Genomic DNA, 21,201 nt, shown 5'->3' on the forward strand with positions numbered 1-21,201 from the left:
AGTATATTGGCCAGTAGAAAATTACTAGAGCCTGGTTGTAGCCCTTATATTCATGTAATAAAGTAGCAAATCCAAAAGTTAAATGTATTTGAATTGCCTTTGCAAAAAAATGCTACTTAATACAAGCAAGTATAGCAGAATATCTAATCTTTTATGGGAAGCATGCATTGCCACTATTAGTAGTTAATTTATTTTATGCTTTTAATAGAGAATCCTTATATGTAAACAACCACTTTGAATAATCAGCAAGGGAATAAATGTCTAGTCTCATGAACAAACATGCCCACATATACGACTTTTCAATTCGTCCTTTTCTTTTTTTTAAGTTGCACTGCTGCTGCAAATGTAATTGGTACTAATTGTGTTAACTGCTTTCAAGGAAAAAGAATGATCTCCCGAGTCTTCTAGTATAACTTTTGTCCACACAGCTTTTTAGGCTGCTTAGAGATATGTAATAAACCTCCAAAAAACTGCGCTTTACTTTAAACTTGGCACACCTCTATGCCAAACCCAGCTCATGCCCAGAAGAGGCATCTTGTTAGTTTGACCTGGCTCACCCAATATCTGTATAGATTGCTGCTTCAGTGGAGGCTTTTTCCGTGCTTTTATCTATATAGACGCTGTGGAGCTGGGTTGAACTAACCCACTGCTTCTTCCAGTAAAGCATGGTTTCTTGTTTTTTGGGGTGTTTTTTGTTTTGGTTTGGTTTGGTTTGTTTTGGGTTTTTTTTGGGGGGGGGGGTGTTCATGTCTTTTTGCAGCCTTACAGTCTAGAAAATGCACTTCCAGATCTGACCTGCAGAATGAAAATATGGCAGTATAGCAAGTGGAAGTGGTGTTAACCTGATTTAATGAGTGTCTAGATTAGTTTAACAGCTTTTAGTCTTTTGCTGTTTTCATATCCACTGCACTAGCCTGATAGTCTGTGGGCAATTGGGATATCTGTCCATTTTCCCTTGAAGATTCCAGGCACCTCGAGTAGTTGTTTTAACATCAGTGTGCCTCTGTTCTGTGTTTACGCCCTGCTTGTTGTACTGTTTGTATATTTCTTTGTTTTGTTGAGGTAGAAATAAAATGAAAAATTGATGCTAAGCCATTTATTTCTTTAACACTTTTTCACCACTTTTAACAGGCTTCCATTATGTGTTTTTACAGCAAGCTTAGTAGTGGAGGAGCGAACAAGACAGATGAAAATGAAAGTGCACCGTTATAATCAGACAACAGGGTCTGGTTCTAGTCAAGAACATGAGCGTGAGCAATATACTAAGGTAAAGATTGTAGCATTACAACACTATTTTGTTTGAAAGGTGAAAGAGTAACAGGGTTACTTAAAATACTGTGTAAGACTCAAGAACATAATGTTTATACAGTTTGATGGAAGTATCTTTGAGCTACTTCACTTTGACCAAGAATCTGAAAGTACATTCCACTTTACTTTTTGGAGTAAACTAAAAATGAATATGCACTTTTCAAAACTCTTTTTGCAAATGTATGCACAGTCTAACATTTCTGTTTGTATTGCCATAGACATACTCTCCTTTTTGAAAATATACAAAGGGATTTTAGTTTCTCACTATAAAGCAAATATCATCTGGTTTGAATTTTGATCTTCTGTCCAAATAGAACTGTACATTTTTCACTTGATGAAGTTTATGTGAAAGAATACACAATTGTTACATTTATAAAGGTAGTATACAGCATTTTTTCCTTACAATGCTATGAGATACCATAGCCATTTGAATAGGCCTTTAGGCAGAACGCAGAAAATGACTTGTAGAGTTGTGTTATGCCTTTTACAAGCTTACCATAGAGAAGACAGAGCTGTACCATATGCACATAATTGTTTAAAGCATTTGGCCTTGTGAAGCACTGAGGCAAAAATAATGTTTCTGGAGGTCCTGGGGGAGAGTGCTTAGAGAGAGCTTTTATGTTTCCTTTTTTAGAGATAGAGCATTGTGTCTATTGTAAATAGAAGACAAAGGCAAAGCCAACTTCCCTGCTGCTATGCTAGAAGCATTCCAACTACTTTGTTCATTCACTGGCATTGAGAACATTGTATAACAATAGCATATTTACTGTCAGCCACCACAGGATGGCAGCATGAAGGTGAAAGTACACAATCAGTACTTCTAAGGGTATTCTAAAAACAAAAAAGCAGCTTCCAGCATTCAGAATCACAAATAAGGCTCTCAAATTACTGAAATTTTAAAGAAAAATATATTTTAGATTCTTTTTATTTGTTTTCCAGCTGTTGAGCCTTTGGGGTTCACATTTTTAAGATTTTCTCCAAAACTATGTGGGCTAGATGCTTATTTTTAAAAAACAAAAATAAAAGCATTGGAAGTACAGAGTTCAGTCTCATTAAGTTAATTGGGACCTTAAGTAGAATCAAGAGACTTGGGAACACTGGGATGCTATAACTATGTACTACACAGGCATAGACATCTGACTGCCAGATCTTCATCCTTTCGAGATAAATGTCTCAACAGGCTATTTTTTAAACTTGCTGATAACCCAGCAACATCTAATTAAAGTTAATGGGAGCTCCTGGAGGCTCAACATTTTGAAAATTAGACCACTCACTAGTTGATAAATATAACTTTGGGAACCTAATTTTAGGTCTTAAGAAAATTGATCTAGGTCTTAGCATAATTAGAGAGAAGTTTGTTATGAGAAATTTCCCTTTTAAACCTGGGATGTAGCTTCAACAACACTCAGTTTGCAGAATGCTTCCATGCAGACAAGTGTGACATGCATGTATTTCTAATATACAGTAAAACAATTGACGGGGATGTTCTGGTTACATTTTTGACCAGCCGTTCGAATATGTAGGATTTTCTAGTATTGTATATAGAACTGAGATCATAATTGAACCTAAGCATTTAGATACTGAAGTAAAATAATTTTAATGCAGCTGTGTTACTGCAAAAGCATTTTGTAATTTAAATGATCACATCTTCAAAATAGTATTGCATCTGCCTGTAGAAAAAATGGGGTTACTATTCTGATTTTCAGCATCTTTACAAAAAAGTGCTTTTCAAGAGAATACAGTTGAACATAGAATGAATACCAAACTGAAGTTGAAATCCAAACCACCTTTAATAGCTAATAAATTGTCCATTATGTTAATAACCGCCATAACATTCAAGCTGATGATCATATTATACACTCAAATGAGATATGTGAAATGACATTTTTCATTGTGACCCATTGTTTGTTTGTTTTTCACTTCAGTTATATTTAGCCCTCATCACTATCATGTTTTTTGTTCTGGTAAAATAATCATTTTTAACCTATAAAGGTAATTATTTTACAGACAGTTTAGTGTAATACATCCCATTATGAATGCTTAAGCCCTACAAGGAAGTTACATTTCCATCATTTTAACCTTGTACACAATCTTCAGTGAGGTAATTACCTTAAACTGATATAATTCGATATACTGAATTGATACAGAAATCAGATTAACTACTCTTGCTACAGCCTCTCCCTCTCAGCAATTGTTATGAGATGAACAAGAAGTTGTCAGCTAGACAATTTTAATTGCAGATGTAATTAAAAGTATTATATCCACTTCATATCAGTGGATATAATAGAGCTTAACTTCAGGCCAGCTAGTGTTAATTCAAATAGGAGAAAGTCATACTTAGCCTTTTTCTTAGACTGTTTTAAAGAATGCCATATCATGCAGCAAAGAGAAGATCTGGACATTTGACTTGGGCTTATTTTCACTGGAAAAGACAATTTGTTGAAGTGACACTGCAGCCCAGCTCCCATGGCATGAGGGTGCCTCCAATTTTGTGTTTGCTCAGGGTCCTAGTACCTCTGCCCTCCACTTGGGTTCTTAGTTTCTCTTTCACAGTCACCATATGGTTCTATCTTATACATACTGAATGTTAATCAGCATGCAGTCATTCGCATCACTCCCAGGTTATTTCTCAGTTACCAAACTGTGAATGCAAATATCTATCCTCAGTTTGCTGTGACTGATTCTGAATTTCAAGTTGTTTTGGCAGTCACAAGGATGCTGTATTAGATCCTTAGTGTCTTCACTAAACTCTATAATTCACATAAAAGGGTTAAAGAAAAGGCAGAGAAAATCTTTCTTTAATTTGATGAAAAAGCAACTGTCTAGAAAAGGAATATTAAATAAATCATTTCTTCCTTCTCTTCCAATGCATCAGCAAGGCTCATTTGCCCAGAACCATGGTAATGTACTTATGTTTGTTATGTCTAAGAGAACCATAGCTCCTCTAATAGTAGAATTAGTAGAATTTCAGATTTACAGAGGTGAAAGTGAGAAAACAACTTGATTCAGGAGCTCAATATGTTTTTTTTTCTCACACATACAGTACATAGAACAGATGGACGATTGCTAAAGCTCTTCGTGGATTCCAAACAAAATGCAAAACTTTTTCAGGAGTTTACTCAAGATAGCCACTAATGAAAAGTTTATAGTAGCTACTTAAAATAGCTTCACTTTATGTTTAGGTACACTACTAATTCAGTTAATACTTTGAATGTTTCAATTAATCCTTTGAATGTTTTGAAAGCATTTTTTTAAAGCAAATTCATTTTTCATTGGAACCAAAAATTATATCATGATCTTTAGAAAAGCTACACAACTTGCCTTTTTCAGACCTGGAGAGAAATGTAGTGTAATAGAGGAATTAGTTTAGGATCAGCCTATGTAGGTTTGGTTTAGAATTCAAACCTTCAAGGAGAAGCAGTGGTTAGAGCAGTAACCTTCTGTGTTCCAGCACAAAGTTGTCACATGACACCTGGCTAAAGCCACTTAGAGTCGCATTCACAAAAGGGAAGCAGATGTTGCATTAGACACATTGTGAAATGAACTCCACTCAAGATAGCAACTTTGGCTTTGTATGTAATGCATGAAAATGTTTAGCTGCCTACATTTGTTGCCACAGAAGACAACAGGAGCAGGGAGCCAACAGGAAAGACTGAGAAGAGAATCATACCTTCATACATCTCAACTTCTAGTGGACTTAGGGTGCCTATACATGTGCAGCCAGGCGGCTCCGACATGCTGTAATTACAATTACAGTATGTTGGAGCAAACTCAATTAATCGAGTCTGCTGGAACGTGATAATTGCCGTCCTCCAGCAGACTCCAGTGGTATGTATATCAGCATACCCACAATGAAAAATGGTGCTGGGGGCACTTTAACTAAAGATCGTTCAACGGACTTTAGTTAAAGCACTCCTGCTGCCAGTTTTCAGTGCAAGGATGCTGATACACATGACGCTCCAGGTGCTTTCGTTAGAGTGGCCCTTAGAACCGCTTTAATTTTAGAAGCCCACCCCTCACATCCAGAGCAAGTGTATAATTGCCCGTAGGTGCCTTACATGGAACTAAGGGGAATCACTCAGGATTCACAGTCCTGAACTCTCTCTCACAGTTTAGTGCCTTTTTCCCCCAAAACACTGAGATGGGGATCAGTCTTGTCTTTCAAAAGACTGGGCCATCTTTCATCCAATTGAACAATCCTTTATGTATTCAATATTGGGGGGAAGACCTAGACTCCATTCCCTATTCCCATAAATATTCATTGTTTTATATTAAATGTTCATTGGAGCAGAAACTTGAATGTGTCTCTACCTTTTTTGGTGGGTGCCCTAAAAGTCATTAAAGAACTGAAACAAAATCCACAAAGAAAATTATTTCAGTTTGCCTGCATCATTTCAGTTTACTTTAGCATGTCTGCTGTTCATTGCATTCCCTTTTTCTCCTTTTATCTGACATGCAGAGGAGGAAGAGACTCCATAGGTAGTAGGTTAAACAGAATAACTGTAGTAGAAGTGTTTATAGTTGGGATAGCTGTACTGCAAGAGACTATAAAAAGTCTTTGTAGTTCAGAAACAAGCTGTAAGTAATCCTGTTACAGAAAAGAGGTCATAAACCTTATATACTGGTTATTAATAATGATACAAGTAGAACTGTAAAGTTGCTATCGGAAGAGCTACCAGAACAACACTTCTCCTGATGGGATGACCAGTAGAATGAAATCACCAAAAAGTAATATATGAAGTTTCTCCTTTCTAGACCTGTGTCTAAGAGAAAAGTAGTTGTGCATATTGTTCTGCTTTGCAAGATTTGTAACTATAATTCTTTAATACTTATTTTTGTTTCTGTGGCCACATCAATTAAAAAAATAGCTCCAAAGTCCTCAGAGCCAGCTGGGAGACCATCAGAATCCTAGAGGGATAAAAAGCTCCACTGGATTTCTGTTGAAAAAAGAAATCCCATATCCTTTTAAGGAAACATAAAAATGTGTCTAAAACGCTACATATTTATCACAGGTACAAACTGCTAACTAGGAAGTAGCTCCTTATATTTTTATTTGTCTGTCTTAAAAAATGTGCTCTTGGGTAAGGATAAATATGTAGTGCTTACAAAGACTGGGAGACTTCTGAATAGAAAGTTTCACAGTGGAACCCTTTGATCCCTGCCTGGGGCCTCTAGGTGCTACAGTAATACAAATATTAACTATTACATGGACCTCTGTGACATTATTTCTCTCTCTGATGGGAAAAATCTGGATTTCAATCTGTGTTCCAGTCAACGTTTAGTATATTAAGAGTTCATTGGATAACATACACAGTCACACAGGAGGTAGGAGATGTGGGTTCATCTCCCTTCAGGTTGAGAACAAGTGAGGTTTTTAAGAAAGGGCATAGCGCATCCTTCTGTGGCAGAAATTGCCCTTGTGTATAGCCTCATCTTTTAGGCATGCTCTGAGAAAACTCATGAAATCAAGACCTGCAGGTCATAGTGACAATTTGTTGATATATTTTAACAAAGCCTATACACGTGTTGAGCACTTACCTCCTCAGCTCTATTAGACAAGCTAGAAGCAGACCTGAAGGCAGCAGGTATCTGGGACCTAAGGCATCTAGGGAACTCTGATACCTTACAGGTGAGATGGGGATTTTAAGTATCACAATTTTGAATTTAGATGCCCAACATGAGAATTAGGCTATTTTTAGTACCTTTTGTGGATCTAGACCCAAGTGGGTTCCTGTCCCTAGCCTTGAAACAAGAGGAAGAGATGCAACGGAAAAAAGTTTTTGGGTTTCTTCAGCTAACTTTGTCAGTGAAAGACCTTTGCTTAATAAGCTTTTTGTTAGAATTGTATACTGAACCCTGATGAAAAATGCCCCATTCAGACCTTTTGGGTGTGGAGAGATTAGGCCAAGAGCTACACTTATCTGTGCACCAGGAGAAAAAGAAACTATCAGCCGCATGCAAAGCCTAGAGAGAGAGAAAAATGACTGTACTAGTGAGTGTTGGTTCCTTAGTGCTGGAATGGATATCCCCACCATCCATCAGTCTGCAGAAGAGACAAATCTGCCAACTGAGCAGAAATGCAAAGTTTCAGTTTCAGGGATCCACTCTCCCACTTCAACTACTTTGGGAAAGGCCACGAACAGAACTTTCATATCCGCTTCATCTCTTCCAGAGAAGTCATGATTAAATAAAGAGGAACAGCTGTGTTCCTCCTGGGTTGGGTAAACTGCTTTGAATAAGAGGTAGGATGAGGGGTCATAAGGGGTGATGGAACAGTTTATCCAGTTGCAGTCATAAGTATGAGCTCAGTAAGCATCACTAGGCAACTGTGCTGGGACGCTACTGCGCAGTAACACCAGTTACTGTGCAGTCATTTAGTACTTAGTTATGCAAGTACTAAATGACTGTACATTAACAACTGCAGAGTCAGTGTCTCATGTAGATATGGCCATTAACACATAATCACAGCTTACTGGGAATGGCAACCTCAGAACCTTACATGGAACTAGTGAAAGAAATTCACATGCACTGGCAGCAATTAAATCACATCCTTCAGGAATTACATCAAGAGAATAAGGATTTTAATACATAAGGACTGATCTTGAAAGGTAGTGAAGACCTGTAACTTCTGTTGTTAACTTAAGGAGTTGCACCACCCAGCGTGTTGGTGATTGAACTCACCCTGATGGTTACTGGAATAATTGCATAGTCTAATTATGAGAAAGCATTATAAAGTATTTAAGGATGAGTCAGATATCATTTAATAAACTTCCTTCTGTCAAGGGAATAACAGGGAACCAACAATTATATGTTTTTCTGTACATTTCCTGCCAGCAGAGGTTGTGTGGTTAGCACAGATGAGGGGAAAATTATTTCCCATATTTTGGTATTTTATATAGTATCTCCAGTTCCTCTTTCTCCTTCCTTACAAGTACAGAGCAGAAACTGTAATTGGTGTATGAGCCAATGACAACCCTGATAGACAGGTACCAATCATAACTTACTATCATTGCTTACTATCTAAATACTACGAGGTACCTGTTGATGCTGACTGGCAAAAACGAATCGACTCATAAATAAATGCAAGGTGATTTTCTATCACAAATTTCAAGTGATCTGATCCCAACAGGTTGGATTTACAAACTTAAATAAAAACTTGTGAAAGGTCCTGTTGTAGTTTATAAAAAAGCGGGGGGGCGGGGAAATAAACCTTCCTTTTGCAAAAGAGGAACTCCAGAATGGCAAAAGGGATTTGATGGATCGAAATCTCTTCAGTAGTTTCCCATAACACAAGATGACGGAAGAGGGTGATTTTTTTAACAGAAATTAAATGGAACAACAGAGAACTTCAGAATCAGAACATAAATGAGGCTTCAACTTCTGTTGTTATTCCTTTACAGTTTCTTCAGAATTATTTTAGATGATCTGTTTTCTTTCTTCCCTGTATCTTCTCACACTAATCAAATTGGAAAGGTTAACCAGACTGCAAAATAACTTAATTTTTTTAAATTTAAGTTACTGTGGTTAGTTGTTGGATTTCTTTATATTAAATTACAGTTTATCATGGTATGGTCTAGGATTCAAATTTCAAGTCATTTGCCACTTAATAATTATTAACAAGGATAGATTTGTCTGGCCACGGTCCTCTTTTTTTATGTCCCTATGTACTAAACTTTAAAAAATGCAGAAGCTTCACAAAGGCTCCAAATAGGTTCACACAAACCACAGAAATGTCTAGAAGTAAATAAAATATTTTTATTTTAATAAAAATATTGTAATAACATATTTGTTTATTGTAATAATATTTTATTTAGTGTGATAAAATATTATTATCAGGTGAGTTTTCAGTGCCAATTTAAATGTATCCTATTCTCTTACTTGCACAACAGAACCACAGAAATGTCTAGAAGTAAATAAAATATTTTATTTATATAAAAATCACAGTTTAGTGCACATAATAGCAAATACATTAAAATTCTAAAGTTCCATGCATCTCATTAGTTTTTCCTGTCAGCACCAAATATTATACAGGTACTTGAAATAAACTCTAGTATTTTCATGTTCCCTGATATTATTTTAACTATATGCAGTTTCCTAAGAATATTGCAACTTTTCTGGATAGTGTAGGAGTTAACAAGAATTGTCACAATCAATGATTTGTTGACTTGGTGCACATTATTATTTGATAAGAATCCTTATGCTTTCTTTTTTTAATCTTTAGTATAATATACAAACAGATCAGTACAGAAGTTGTGATAACGTCTCTGCCAAATCATCAGATAGTGATGTCAGTGATGTGTCAGCCATTTCCCGTACCAGCAGTGCCTCACGCCTCAGCAGCACAAGCTTTATGTCAGAGCAATCTGAGCGCCCAAGGGGCAGAATCAGGTGAGTTTACAATGTTAATTTAAATATATGCTATCCTCTTGTTTGTATAAATGAAACGCAAAATAAAAATACAACTAGAAATAACTGAAATTTGCTGACTGTACCACTGTAAATACTTACAATATTTATCTATACACTCTCAGACACACACACACACACACGGAAATTTTAATTCATAGTTTTCTATAAAATGAAGATGTTTTGCACCATAGCATTTAGCTATTTAAACAGGTAAACACAAACTTTGTAGCCTGGGCAACATCAAATGTCTGTACCAGTACAAACTTGTAGGAACTTCAGTATCATCTCAATCCTTGCAATGAATCACTTTGAAAAATATAATGAAAGTAAAACTTTGCAGCAGGTACCCAAGCACTGAAATCTTCTGAGTTTGTCTTACTTTCCTAATATAAGATCTACTCTTGTTTTATATGTATATAAATAATTTAATTTCATCTAGGCAGTTGAAAGTACCTTAAACTTCAGTGAACCAACTTGGCCTTTGCACAAAATGCAGTTTAATATACAGTTCCATTTATGTGTGTGAAACAATTATAAAACATATTGATTCTTAAATACACCATTGCTACAAGAGCAATTTAATTTCTGTTATTTGTAGCCCAGACATCTCTATCTTCCTTGACAGTAATTTACTTTCAATGGCAGTGGTGTTTAGGTGTACAGATGGTTCTATCATACTTCATTAAAGGCAATGAAGCAACTCCCAGGGGTGTCAATGAGTGCCAAAATGGGCCTGTAATCTGTCACTACATCCCCCTTGGGACTGAACTCTAACAACAGCTGCTTTTCCAAGTGGGTGTCTTAGAGGAGTAGCTAAATTAAGAGCTTTTAAACTTATCATTTCCAAAAACAACTGTCAGTATGATCAAAGACTAGAAACTTATCACTTAATATCACAACATGATGCTACCCATGCTTACCAATAGCGCTGGAAATTAGGTGTAGACTGCTGTTCTGTTTCTGCTTTCACAATAATCAGTTACTTCAGCAGAACTTAAAACTGGGATTTTACATCAGCTGGGTGAGTTAAATTTATTGTGGAAAGAAAGATCATCCTATTTTGAATATATTAGAAATATTTTATTTCAACTAGGTAAAATTATATTTGAGGGTGATAATGTAAAGTCATAATCTAGGAAAGAATTTAAATGATACTATTCACATGCTTAAGTGATATTTTGGATTGGGGCCTAATTCTTCAGTTTCTATTGCTCTGAGAGGCTTTGATCCTGGCAAAATGTTGTTTTCTAGTTGCCAAGTTCCCTCCATTACAACTGATTTTGACTTTTTTCTGTTGGAAAGTACAGATTCATCAAAATAAAATTTTTCACATAAACATTTTGACCCAGATTTGTCACGAAGGGTTTCAGGTGTCCAAGGTGGAATGAGAGAAACTCAGGCTTTGTAAGAGTCAATATTTCCATCAGCTGGGGTCTGGGAAATCCTGTTTCTGCTTTGTGGCAGAGGAAGAATTGAATTTTTGCCTCAAGTTAAGTATAAATACTGTAGAATATACTCAGCCTTTCTCTGGCCAAATTTGATTTATACAAAGCTGAACTGCTTCAGAAGAATAGACTGAGAGACTTGATGCTCAGATCCACAAAAATCTTAGGAGGAATTTAAGTGCCCAAGTTCAGAAACTCGATCCACAAAATTCCCAACTAACTCCTTAGGCTTCTGAAAATCCATAGGTGGCTATTGGCTTTGCCAGTAAAGTTCCCTAGGCACATTAACTAGCATTCACTTGAGGTAGCTTAAATATAAAGGCATACAACACCTGGAAAACAAAGGTCTAGGTGGCATTTGGACCAAGGCAGTGGACTCCTTCCAAGTGTGACACTTAAGCTTTTATAAGGTAGTATTTTTTCTTACTAATTTTACATTTACGACATGATTGGCTATATGTTGTTTCTAAGGGGTTGTACAACCTTATTAAGAGTTCTTATGATAATACACAAGCAAATCGTACAAAAATTCTAAAATTGTCACATCTGATGTGCCATCCAAACCAAAAAACTAAGCTGCAGCCCTCCTTACTATAGCAGTACCTATAGTTGACAGTTTCATTCTTAAACACTTTCATAACATCCGGATTTAGTTGCCCCAGTAACTTTTCAATAAGGCACTAAGCTATATTCTTAATAGGTGAAAACTTACACAGCATCTATTAGCAAATGAAGAAATCTCTAGACGTAACTGCTTATTACGTTCACAGGAAAAATTTACTCATGCTAGGGTCTAAGGATACTGAAACTTTACAGTTAGTTTAGAAAGAAATTTTATGGTTGAAATGAACTTAAAGATGGAAACGTTTCAAAGAGCTGATAAAGTGAAAGGCTTTGTTGACTTGGCATAAAGAAAAAAACCCCTGCAGAATGCATACATTGTCTGATTCTGATCCTAGGTAAATATGCTTCAGAACCCAAAGTATTTTTATAGAAGCATTTAGTTTTGCAAAATAAAATATAATAAACATTGCCAGATTTATCTACATAGTTTACCATAAAATCAGTGTACTCACCCATTATTTCTTGGTGTCTTTTATATTTAAGTGTGTATGGTATTTATGTATCCTTAAACATTCTGGATTGCTCTTTTTAACCATAATTTAATATAAATGTTGTTCCTATTACACTGTGGCTAGGTACAGACATTCAGGGAGGTTAGAAGGAGATTACATCATGTAAAAAAATGGCCTCCGATCTAATTTAGTTCATCTAGGTGCGGTCCTCATACTTAGATCCCTAGTTAAGTCTACCTTAGTGTAAACTATACAGAAGTACAGGACGGTTAGATCAATTTAAAAATGCATGTGTCCTCCCCAATATGTCTGTCTACAAAGTAATCGGGGGGGACAGCAAGAGATAGGCGATGCTTTGTTTACCAGGGCACCCTTTGGAGTAACTAGAAATAACAGCCACAAACTGGCAGTTTCCAGATTCAGGTTAGACATCAGGAAAAACTTCTTCATGGTAAGGGTTGCCAGAATTTGGAATGGGCTTCCAAGGGAGTTGGTGCTCTTCCCTACTTCGGGGGTCTTTAAGAGGAGACTGGACAAGCACCTGTCTGGGGTCATCTGACCCCAGCGCTCTTTCCTGCCTGAGGCAGGGGATGGGACTCAGTGATCTGCTGAGGTCCCTTCCGACCCTAATATCTATGAATCTATTAATCTAATTTAACTCTCTCTCAGAGGTCATCTAAAACAGATCAGGTCTGACTGAACTGAAGTTCAGGATGCAAATGAACTTCTGTACAGTTCCCAGCGCAACCCTTGGGCTGGAAAAGCCTAATCATTGGTCCAGCCTTGGGGCTGCATTATTTCTAACCTCCCCCCCAACCAGCACTGGGCTGTTCTTAGCCCCTGGGCTTCTTGCACCACCCCTAAAAAGAGGGCTAGCTGGCTTGCAATATTCCCCCTTGCAGACCAGCCAGCTATCTCAATCTCTCAAACCCCACATCCTGCAAGCTGCTCCCAGCAGTAGTTTTATCACATTTGCCAGTGCTGGGATCTGAGGAAGTAAGTTGGGCTTGGGGAAGGGGTGGGTGGTTGCTTTGCTGGGGAAGGGGTTGTTTGTGTAGTGGGGGGAGGGGGAAAGGGGCTCCTGGTCTTTGGCAGAAAAAGCCCCCCAATGTGTATACCCCTCCCCCAACTCTGACTTGCTTTAGTTAGGCTTCCAGGACTTGTGACAACTGGTAAAACCTGTCCCAGGAGAGGTTTGCTGGATTACAGGCAGGTTGGTGGCAGCAGGGTGGGCTCAGGAAATCAGTGGGGGGTTTAGTGGGTTTGGAAAATGTCTTCAATCCTGCCAAATGCACCTGCAATCTTCCCAAGCCTCCCCACAAACCCCACTTGGTCCCTGAACCTCCCTACCCCCAAAAGACTCTACTAGCCCCCCAGTGCCACTAAAACCTACGCCATCAACCCTCCCTACACCTGTAGTCCCCACTTTCTCCCAATCCCCTGTGGACCTTGCTAGACCCCCTGATTACCCAAGTACCCCTATAGACTCCCACTTGTCCCCCAAATTCTCCCCTACTAGCCCCCCATCCTGACTCACCCTAATTTGGGTGGCCATTTTTAACTCAATTTACCTTCCTCCTAACCTCCCCAAATGTCTGTATATACCCTGTAAGTGGGGCTTGTCCACAAGTATTGACATTTTTTTCAGTACAACTGATACAACATCAAAACACAAATCTTCAATGCTTTGCATTTTCATTTCAAAACAAAGCCAAAAGTCTTCCCCACCTTGCTTGTCCAAGTAATTCCATCAGAGCTACATCAACTCCATTACAACTGTTTATTAATAGTAATGTCAGAAGAGTCTGATTTAGTCATAAGAAGATTAACATGTTACTACCAGAAGCTTGTCTTTCCACAGCAGACCTCCATTTTTTAAATCCATGCTTTTTACAGCCAGTTTTAAGTACTGAGCTACTGGGAAGAAACTATGCACAGAAGTTTAGGGCTGGAAGGGACCTTGTCAAAATAGAATAGCAGAATCTGGCTCTAAATGAGGAACAAAATAATGAACAGGACCTTGGTTTTACCTTATAATTCCAGTGTCTCCTTTTGGTATTGGAGAAGGAAAATAGAATCTGTTGATTAGTCCATTTGGTGCAATAAGAAATATAGGGCAGGTTCATGAGCATAATTTGAATCTGAATCTTGGGGATGTAAAGGATGGGGTGGTCCCCTGGGCTCAAAATCCATTTGCGGAAAAAGCTGCTCTGTGAATATCCAGATTAGGCAGAGACCAAGCTCTAGCAAGTTTCTTCCCTGAACATGTCAGATGTTAGACAGGGAGTTGAATTTTGCTTATTTCCTATTTAGCAATGAAGTTTACATTTCCAAACAGCTAATTACAATATTTTCCATGTTTCAGGCAGACAAAAGTCTTGGCCTAGGGGTAATATCTTTCATTAAACCAACCAAATAGTAGCAAAAAAATTATCTGCATATACACAGAGCAACTTTTTTACAAATGGCCATTGAAACCCAGGGGAACCAAACCATCCTTTACCTCCCATGTGCAAGATGAAGTTTCTTTTCCGCCTGGGAGAACTTTTACAATCTTTGAATTCTCCTCTGCCTGAAGAAAGGTGTTTGGACCCAAAAGCTTACAAAGAAAGAATTTTTTGGCTACTATTTAGTTGGTCTAATAAAAGATATCACCTCTAGCCCAAGACTTTTGTCTGCCTTTGCATTTTAAACCAACATGGCTACAAGCTATATCCCTGAAAAATAAGATGCATTTCCTGACTTAAATAGATTGTACCTAATACACATATTTTATATATATATATATATTACATGCATATAATATGCATATACTTGTGAATGTGCATGTATAGATTGAATAGAACACTATATAGATGTGTATAAAAATATATACGAATTTCTGCGCACCCACATAAACATATAGTACTGTATTAATTATTATTGGTTTGATAATTTACTAATGGCGTCCTTTCCTAGTTCAGATGAAGGAGAATACTGATGGCTTCTGAAGCCATACTGTACGCAAATAAAGCCATGTAAGGTGTGAATTCTATTAATTATATGTTATATAGAGGTATGAATTATATACATTCATAAATTATAGGCAATGTATAATTTATTGTTTACTAGTTAAGATGTGTTTTCTGTTTGAAAAAAAATTAATCTATAACATCTTGCAAACAGCCTGCATTTCCTGTTTCCACCCTACAGGACCTGATCAGGCTTTACTGAAGTCAGTGTAAATTTTGCTACTGACTTCACTGAGCTTTGGATCAGTTTGAATAGGCTCAGGCTTTAGCCCATTGAAGAGAATTGAAGTTGAATCAGATCTGTGTGAGAATACCTTGTTGTAATAATTGTTTTAATTTCTCCCCCCCCTCTTAAGTGCCTAGGTCTAAATTCTGAGCTACCAGGGTACTTATATATCTATATCAAATTAAACAGATTTGAATCAATGACACCACTTTTAAAAATACGTTTATGCGTAGTTGAAAAAAAGTTGATAACAAAAGTTTAGGAGTAACAAATTGGTCAGTAACAGTCATATTAACAGCATTTGGCAGCCTTGTCCATAATTAACATCTCTTTACTCCCATTCATCCTTTGGTCAAAATCCTGCAAGAACTTGCACATATAATTGACTTTCTGTAGGTTAGTGAACACTTTCACTTTAATGGGACTTTTATTGTGAGAAAAACTATTTGCATGCAAACATCTTTCCATGATTAATAGGGACCTACCAAAATCATGATTGCCTGATTTTCATGAAAACTACGAGTTCAGGCAGTTCACAATAAAAAAGCAGGCTCTGAAGTTTTGGTGGGTTTGCTGCAAACAACCCCTCCCCCCCCCAAAAAAACCGCCCCCAAACAAACAAAAAACCCCAACAAAACTTACTAGCAAGAAGACAAGTCTTGGAGCATAATGGGAAGCTGGAGGGAATAGTGGGGCCTGCAGAGGAGACGCAGAGGCTGCCTCCACTTGGAGATGGCTCAAAACCATAGTTTACAAATACAGTGATTAAGCCCAGGGAAGCCGTTAATCCATGGGCTATTAAGGATGGATTAATGGCTTCCCTGGGCTTAATCAGGATAATTAGGCTGCAGTTTCAGGCCTTGTGGCAATCTGCAGGGAGAAGTGGGACTGCTGGGGCCCTGTCGCCAATCAGAGGTATAGGGGGAGCCCACCACACTCAGCCCATGAAAATGGCAGCCAGCCCCAGGGTCAGCCCAGCCATCTCCTCAAGTGCTGGACCCCTAATGATTAGTTCTTTATGAATGTGAATGTTCCTGGTGTTTATATGCCCAGTAAAGTCAATGGAACTGGTCAGGAGCAAATCTCACAAGATCAAATCATTGCTACTTAGATATTCATATTTTAGAATGCTGCACTTTGGGATCATTTTTCTCTTTAACCCATACTGATTTAGGTCTTATAAAATTAAATAACATATTTTTAAAATTAAACTTGTAATTCTTTTCAAATGTAGATTACAGTGGATTACATTCAAATGTTTTGTCTCATAAAGTCTTGTTTATATAATGTTGAAAAGCATTTCATCAGGTGAATCTAGAGTTAGCATCTGGAGTCCATTATTTTCAATTTGAGCTGTCTACATTTAATTTTGCATGCCTGCATGTTGTGGCTATGGAAAGGTCAAAGTCCTTAGAGATCTGCAGAAATGATGTCAAAAAAGAAGGAAAGATGTCATGGGAATCAGATGGCAAGACGAGGGAAAATGAAAAGAAACTGAATCTTGAAGACAAGAAAAGGAGATGTCATTCTGTTGCTGATTTGAGGTACAGGTTAACTTCCTGCCCTCATCTGTCTTTCCTAATTCTGCTGCTTCATAGTTTTTGAAATCTTAGTGGCTTGGGTGCTTTAAAGACCTTTTTCCTATGCATACCTTGTTTATCACATGAAAGAGCAAAATTAAAATGTAGATTACCTGCTGGGGAATTCTAGGATTTTTTTTTCATACAACCAGGAAAGTCTGTCAGTGACTGAAGGTTGCTTTGAGTTGAAACTTCTTTTGTTTTGCAGCCAGGGAACCTAATCTTAAGGATACAATGTGCATTCCTGTTTATTAATTTTAACATAGAGTTCATTTCATACACAAGAGACCTCTCTTAGTCCATTTAGTCATTTTGATCAGATACATAAGAGAAGAAATCCCTCAGTCCTGGATAAATCCCAGAAGGGTGGAGAAAGTTGCTAATTTAAACGTCAAAGGGGCGCCAGCTTCAGGGACAGAATTTATGTCCCTTCCCCGACAGGTGGAGGTAGGGGCCAGTTGCCAGCCTGAACTCCACTAGTTCAGATTATATTTTCCAATCTCCCCATCCCATTTACTGAAAGAGAAACACTATTAACTTTTTTCTCTCCACCAGTCCTGATCTAATCCATTTCTCCTTGAAGTTGCAAAGAGTACATTTTGGTTAGATTCATCTCAAAAACGTTTTTCCATATTAACTCATATTTGTTGATAAGAATTTCACTTGTGGACAATTTTAATGTTCCAAAAACTTTGGTCAGAGGTTTTGCTAGTACCCTTCATCATAGTTCCTGACTCATCGTCCATAGGCCCCCAGGTACTGATTCATTTAATGATGTGATAGAATCTGATCCCTGATCCCAATTGCTCCTCCTGCAATATCACATGTGCTTGACAGGATGTAGGATTTTAGGATCAGGAATGATATCCCAGTCTCTCCAGCCCAGACTCCTGTTCACCAGCAAATTGAAAGCCAGGTGTCCACAGCCTAGCATGACCCACTGTAGTTGCAAGGATGGGACCAACAATCATCAGATTGTGTTTTCTTCCCTAGGTCTGCACTGGGGCCAGTCCTAGAGCCCTGTGCACCAGGATGTCAAAAAGCCTTGTGTACAGTCCAGCTAAACACCTGTGTTTTTTAAGGTCTTGGTACATGGGAACCCTGGGACGTGGGAACTTCATGAGCTACCAATGCAATGGCACAGCCAGCAAAGCAAACAAGACTCTGGCTTGCATCTACTGATGCATCTCAAGCAAGATCCAGAAAGTCATCCTCCCACTTTACTCGGCCTTGGTGAGACCACAGCTGGACTACTGTGTCCAGTTCTGGGCTCCAAAATTCAGACAGGGTGTGGAGAAGCTTGAGAGGGTCCAGAGGACAGCCATGCACATGATTAGAGGACAAGAGAGCAGGCCTTATGTAGAAGCTGAGAGACATGGGACTCTTCAGCTTAGAAAAGTATAGGGTCGGGGTGACTTGGCAGCCTATAAGTGCATAAGGGGTGTGAATCAGGAACTGGAAGAACAACTGTTCACCAGGGCACCCCATGGGAAGAAAAGGTCCAATGGTCACAAACTCCTGGAAGACCATTTTAGGCTGGACATAAGGAAAAAATTCTTTACTGTCCCCAGGGCCTGGAATAAACTCCCCCCCAGAAGTAGTAAAACCACCTATTCTGGACACTTTTAAGAAACAGTTGGATGCCTATCTTGGTGGGATCCTTTGACCCTAGCTGACTTCCTGCTCCTTGGGCAGGGGGCTGGACCTGGTGATCTTTCAAGGTCCCTTCCAGCCCTAGTGTCCATGAAATCCAGGAATTCTCTGAAATCTAGGATCCCTGTGGCTGAGATGTGTCAAGTGCCATGAGAGCTATGGGAGAAGACAGTCAACCAGCTGGGTCAGAGGAAGTCCTACAACTCATCCTGGCCTGGCACAGTGTTTGCCTTATCCCACAGCTTCCATGGGGGCTGAGGTACAAGGCATGTTCTGATGCTGGATTGCAGGGAGCTCTGAGGGTCATCTGCCAACCCAAGTGATAGGCTCCCTTCAACTAGGCACCCTGAAAACAGCAGGGGGAAGTCCCATGCAGAGATGTACCTTGCTGCTGTCAGCTTGCCAACATGCAGGGAGCTGTCAAGCAAGCTTTGCCAGGCTGCTGGCATCAGGCTGCATGGTGGGGCCACCCTGCAATATGTTGAATTGAAGGGGTAATGGAAGCCAGCTATCAAAATGGTTTATGTATTTTGTGAAATATTTTTGTGACTGCTTTCCAATTTGGTGTGTCATTAATTACATGAACATGTGGAATATTTACTATTTATAGTATAACTGGCAAATAAATATAACGTCTGCCAGGGGCCTAAGATTCACATCTTCAGAAGATTATTCAAGTTCATTCTCTTTCATAATCATATATAATTATTTTAAGTTTGTAGGCATTTCATATGTAACTATATACTCATAGCATATAAAATAAAATATAAGTTGTTAAGAAAAAAGTACGGAAACAAAAGTAGTCTGACTTTTATGGTGAAAACACTTGTGGAAATTTTAAGATGTTAGCAAGTTTGAGTTGATCAAACAAGTTAATACTGAGGTTTAATTTTCCATTTCATCAAGCAGAAAGTTATGTCTGAAAAGGATAAGCAGTGGGCTCTAATGTATTTTTTGCAATATAGCTGTAGTTAGCTTTTGGAAAATGATAATAAAGTATATGTGGCAAATAGCATTAATATTCAGTCTCGAGGATTCATTGGTTAGGATCTTAACAGAGTAGAAAAGGTATTTCAACTTATATAACTTTTAAGTGCAATGATATAAAATGGTTTTCGTTATAAATTTGACCAACATTATAAGAACAGTATGATAAAACCATCTATTCGTAAGTAAACTTATACAGGGAGGAGATTATCTGAGGTATTGGTGATATATATCTGCAGATTTCTTACTTTAAGCACACAAAAGGAGTGTGCCTCAACTGCTTTTGGTTTATCCTTGTTGATGTAGTCAGTATGTCTGGAGACTAAAGTCAGATAATAATTCTTTATTGTCTTTGCTTCTGAACAAAATTTTAAGTAAACCAATATTATCCTGGAATAGACAAGGATGAAAGGAAAAATGTTGTTAGTTAGAAGTTATTAGATATCTCACAGAACATACTCTATTTCTTTTTGGCTGACTGGCATAATTCTGCGAGTGTTTCATGAGCAAGAACCACCCTGTTAATCTATTGTTGTACTTGGAGATGAAATAATCAAAAAAATATGATCAATTTTTACTTTCTTTAACACAGTCTAGCAGTTTCAGGTCTATTTACCATTTTAAAGTGCTTGTTCTGAAGGATCTGGAGGCCACAATTCATCAATCTTATATTTTAATAATTCCTAATATGTTCAAGGGACATCTGTATTCCAGATGTTTTTGGCACTCTGTGACGGGGCCTTCCCGCAGCTAGATCTTGAGATTGCCTTAGGCAAGTGGGTGGGCTGTCTGCCCTAACTCACCTGCCACGACTTGAATGTTATCATAATATATTAGGCAGGAGGCTACCCATTCACTACCCATATGCCGGGGTGCTATCCACATCTCTGTACACCCCTCCCCCCCTTACAGATGTCATACAAATTGAATAATGTTTTCCTGTCTGAGGCCAGATAGATTCAGTCTACTGTCTGACCTCTTCCACACTCTCAATCATTCTGCCCTACTTTCACAGGGGCCTCTTGCACTCTGACCATTTCTGGGTCATCTGTCAATTGCCCTGTTCTTTGAGTGATCCCTCTTGGCCATCAAATGTGGCTACTCTCAGTCCAGTAAGGCCTGCGCAGCATCTTTGGATTCTGCAAGTTCACCTACACTATATGTCCTTATCCTTATGTCAGACATTGGGCTGAATATGTCCCTGGCCTCACACTGGGCAGCTTGACTCTTCTCTCAGCTCATGGGGCTGGCTCATGTACTGCCCTTCAAGCTGCCCTTGTAGCCCTACTTAGTATGCTCCTGGTGCAGCCCTTCAAAACACCCGCAGCAGCCCTAATCTGCACCCTATATACACATAGTCCTTCAAGTGCCTGTTTCCACCCTACTCTAGGTAGGCCGCCATACCAACACTATCCATTTTGGGGGGCTCTAGGGACTTACATCCCTGATGGGCTCAGATGCCTCTTTGTTGGTGTGCCTGGCCCACACTGCTCTCACAATCATCCA

The 21,201-nt window shown here is 38.4% G+C and overlaps 1 protein-coding gene across 24 annotated transcripts in view; it reads left to right on the forward strand.

The window, feature by feature from the left end:
• RIMS1 (regulating synaptic membrane exocytosis 1) overlaps positions 1-21,201 on the forward strand; it is a 564,390-nt gene that overhangs the window by 441,883 nt on the left and 101,306 nt on the right. For 13 of the 24 annotated variants that reach the window (XM_090034757.1, XM_090034763.1, XM_090034770.1 and 10 more), the window contains 2 exons: positions 1,155-1,267; positions 9,530-9,696. The exons of 7 other annotated variants lie outside the window; for them this stretch is intronic. In XM_090034757.1, coding sequence (XP_089890883.1) covers positions 1,155-1,267; positions 9,530-9,696 — 280 coding nt within the window. Of the gene's footprint in view, positions 1-1,154; positions 1,268-9,529; positions 9,697-16,875; positions 17,020-21,201 lie in introns of all 24 variants that reach the window. 4 more of the 24 variants (XM_090034746.1, XM_090034752.1, XM_090034784.1 and 1 more) reach the window with 1 other exon arrangement.

The sequence above is a fragment of the Crocodylus siamensis genome, chromosome 1 (assembly GCF_052110815.1).
Source record: "Crocodylus siamensis isolate JL-2025a chromosome 1, ASM5211081v1, whole genome shotgun sequence".
Lineage (NCBI taxonomy): Eukaryota > Metazoa > Chordata > Crocodylia > Crocodylidae > Crocodylus > Crocodylus siamensis.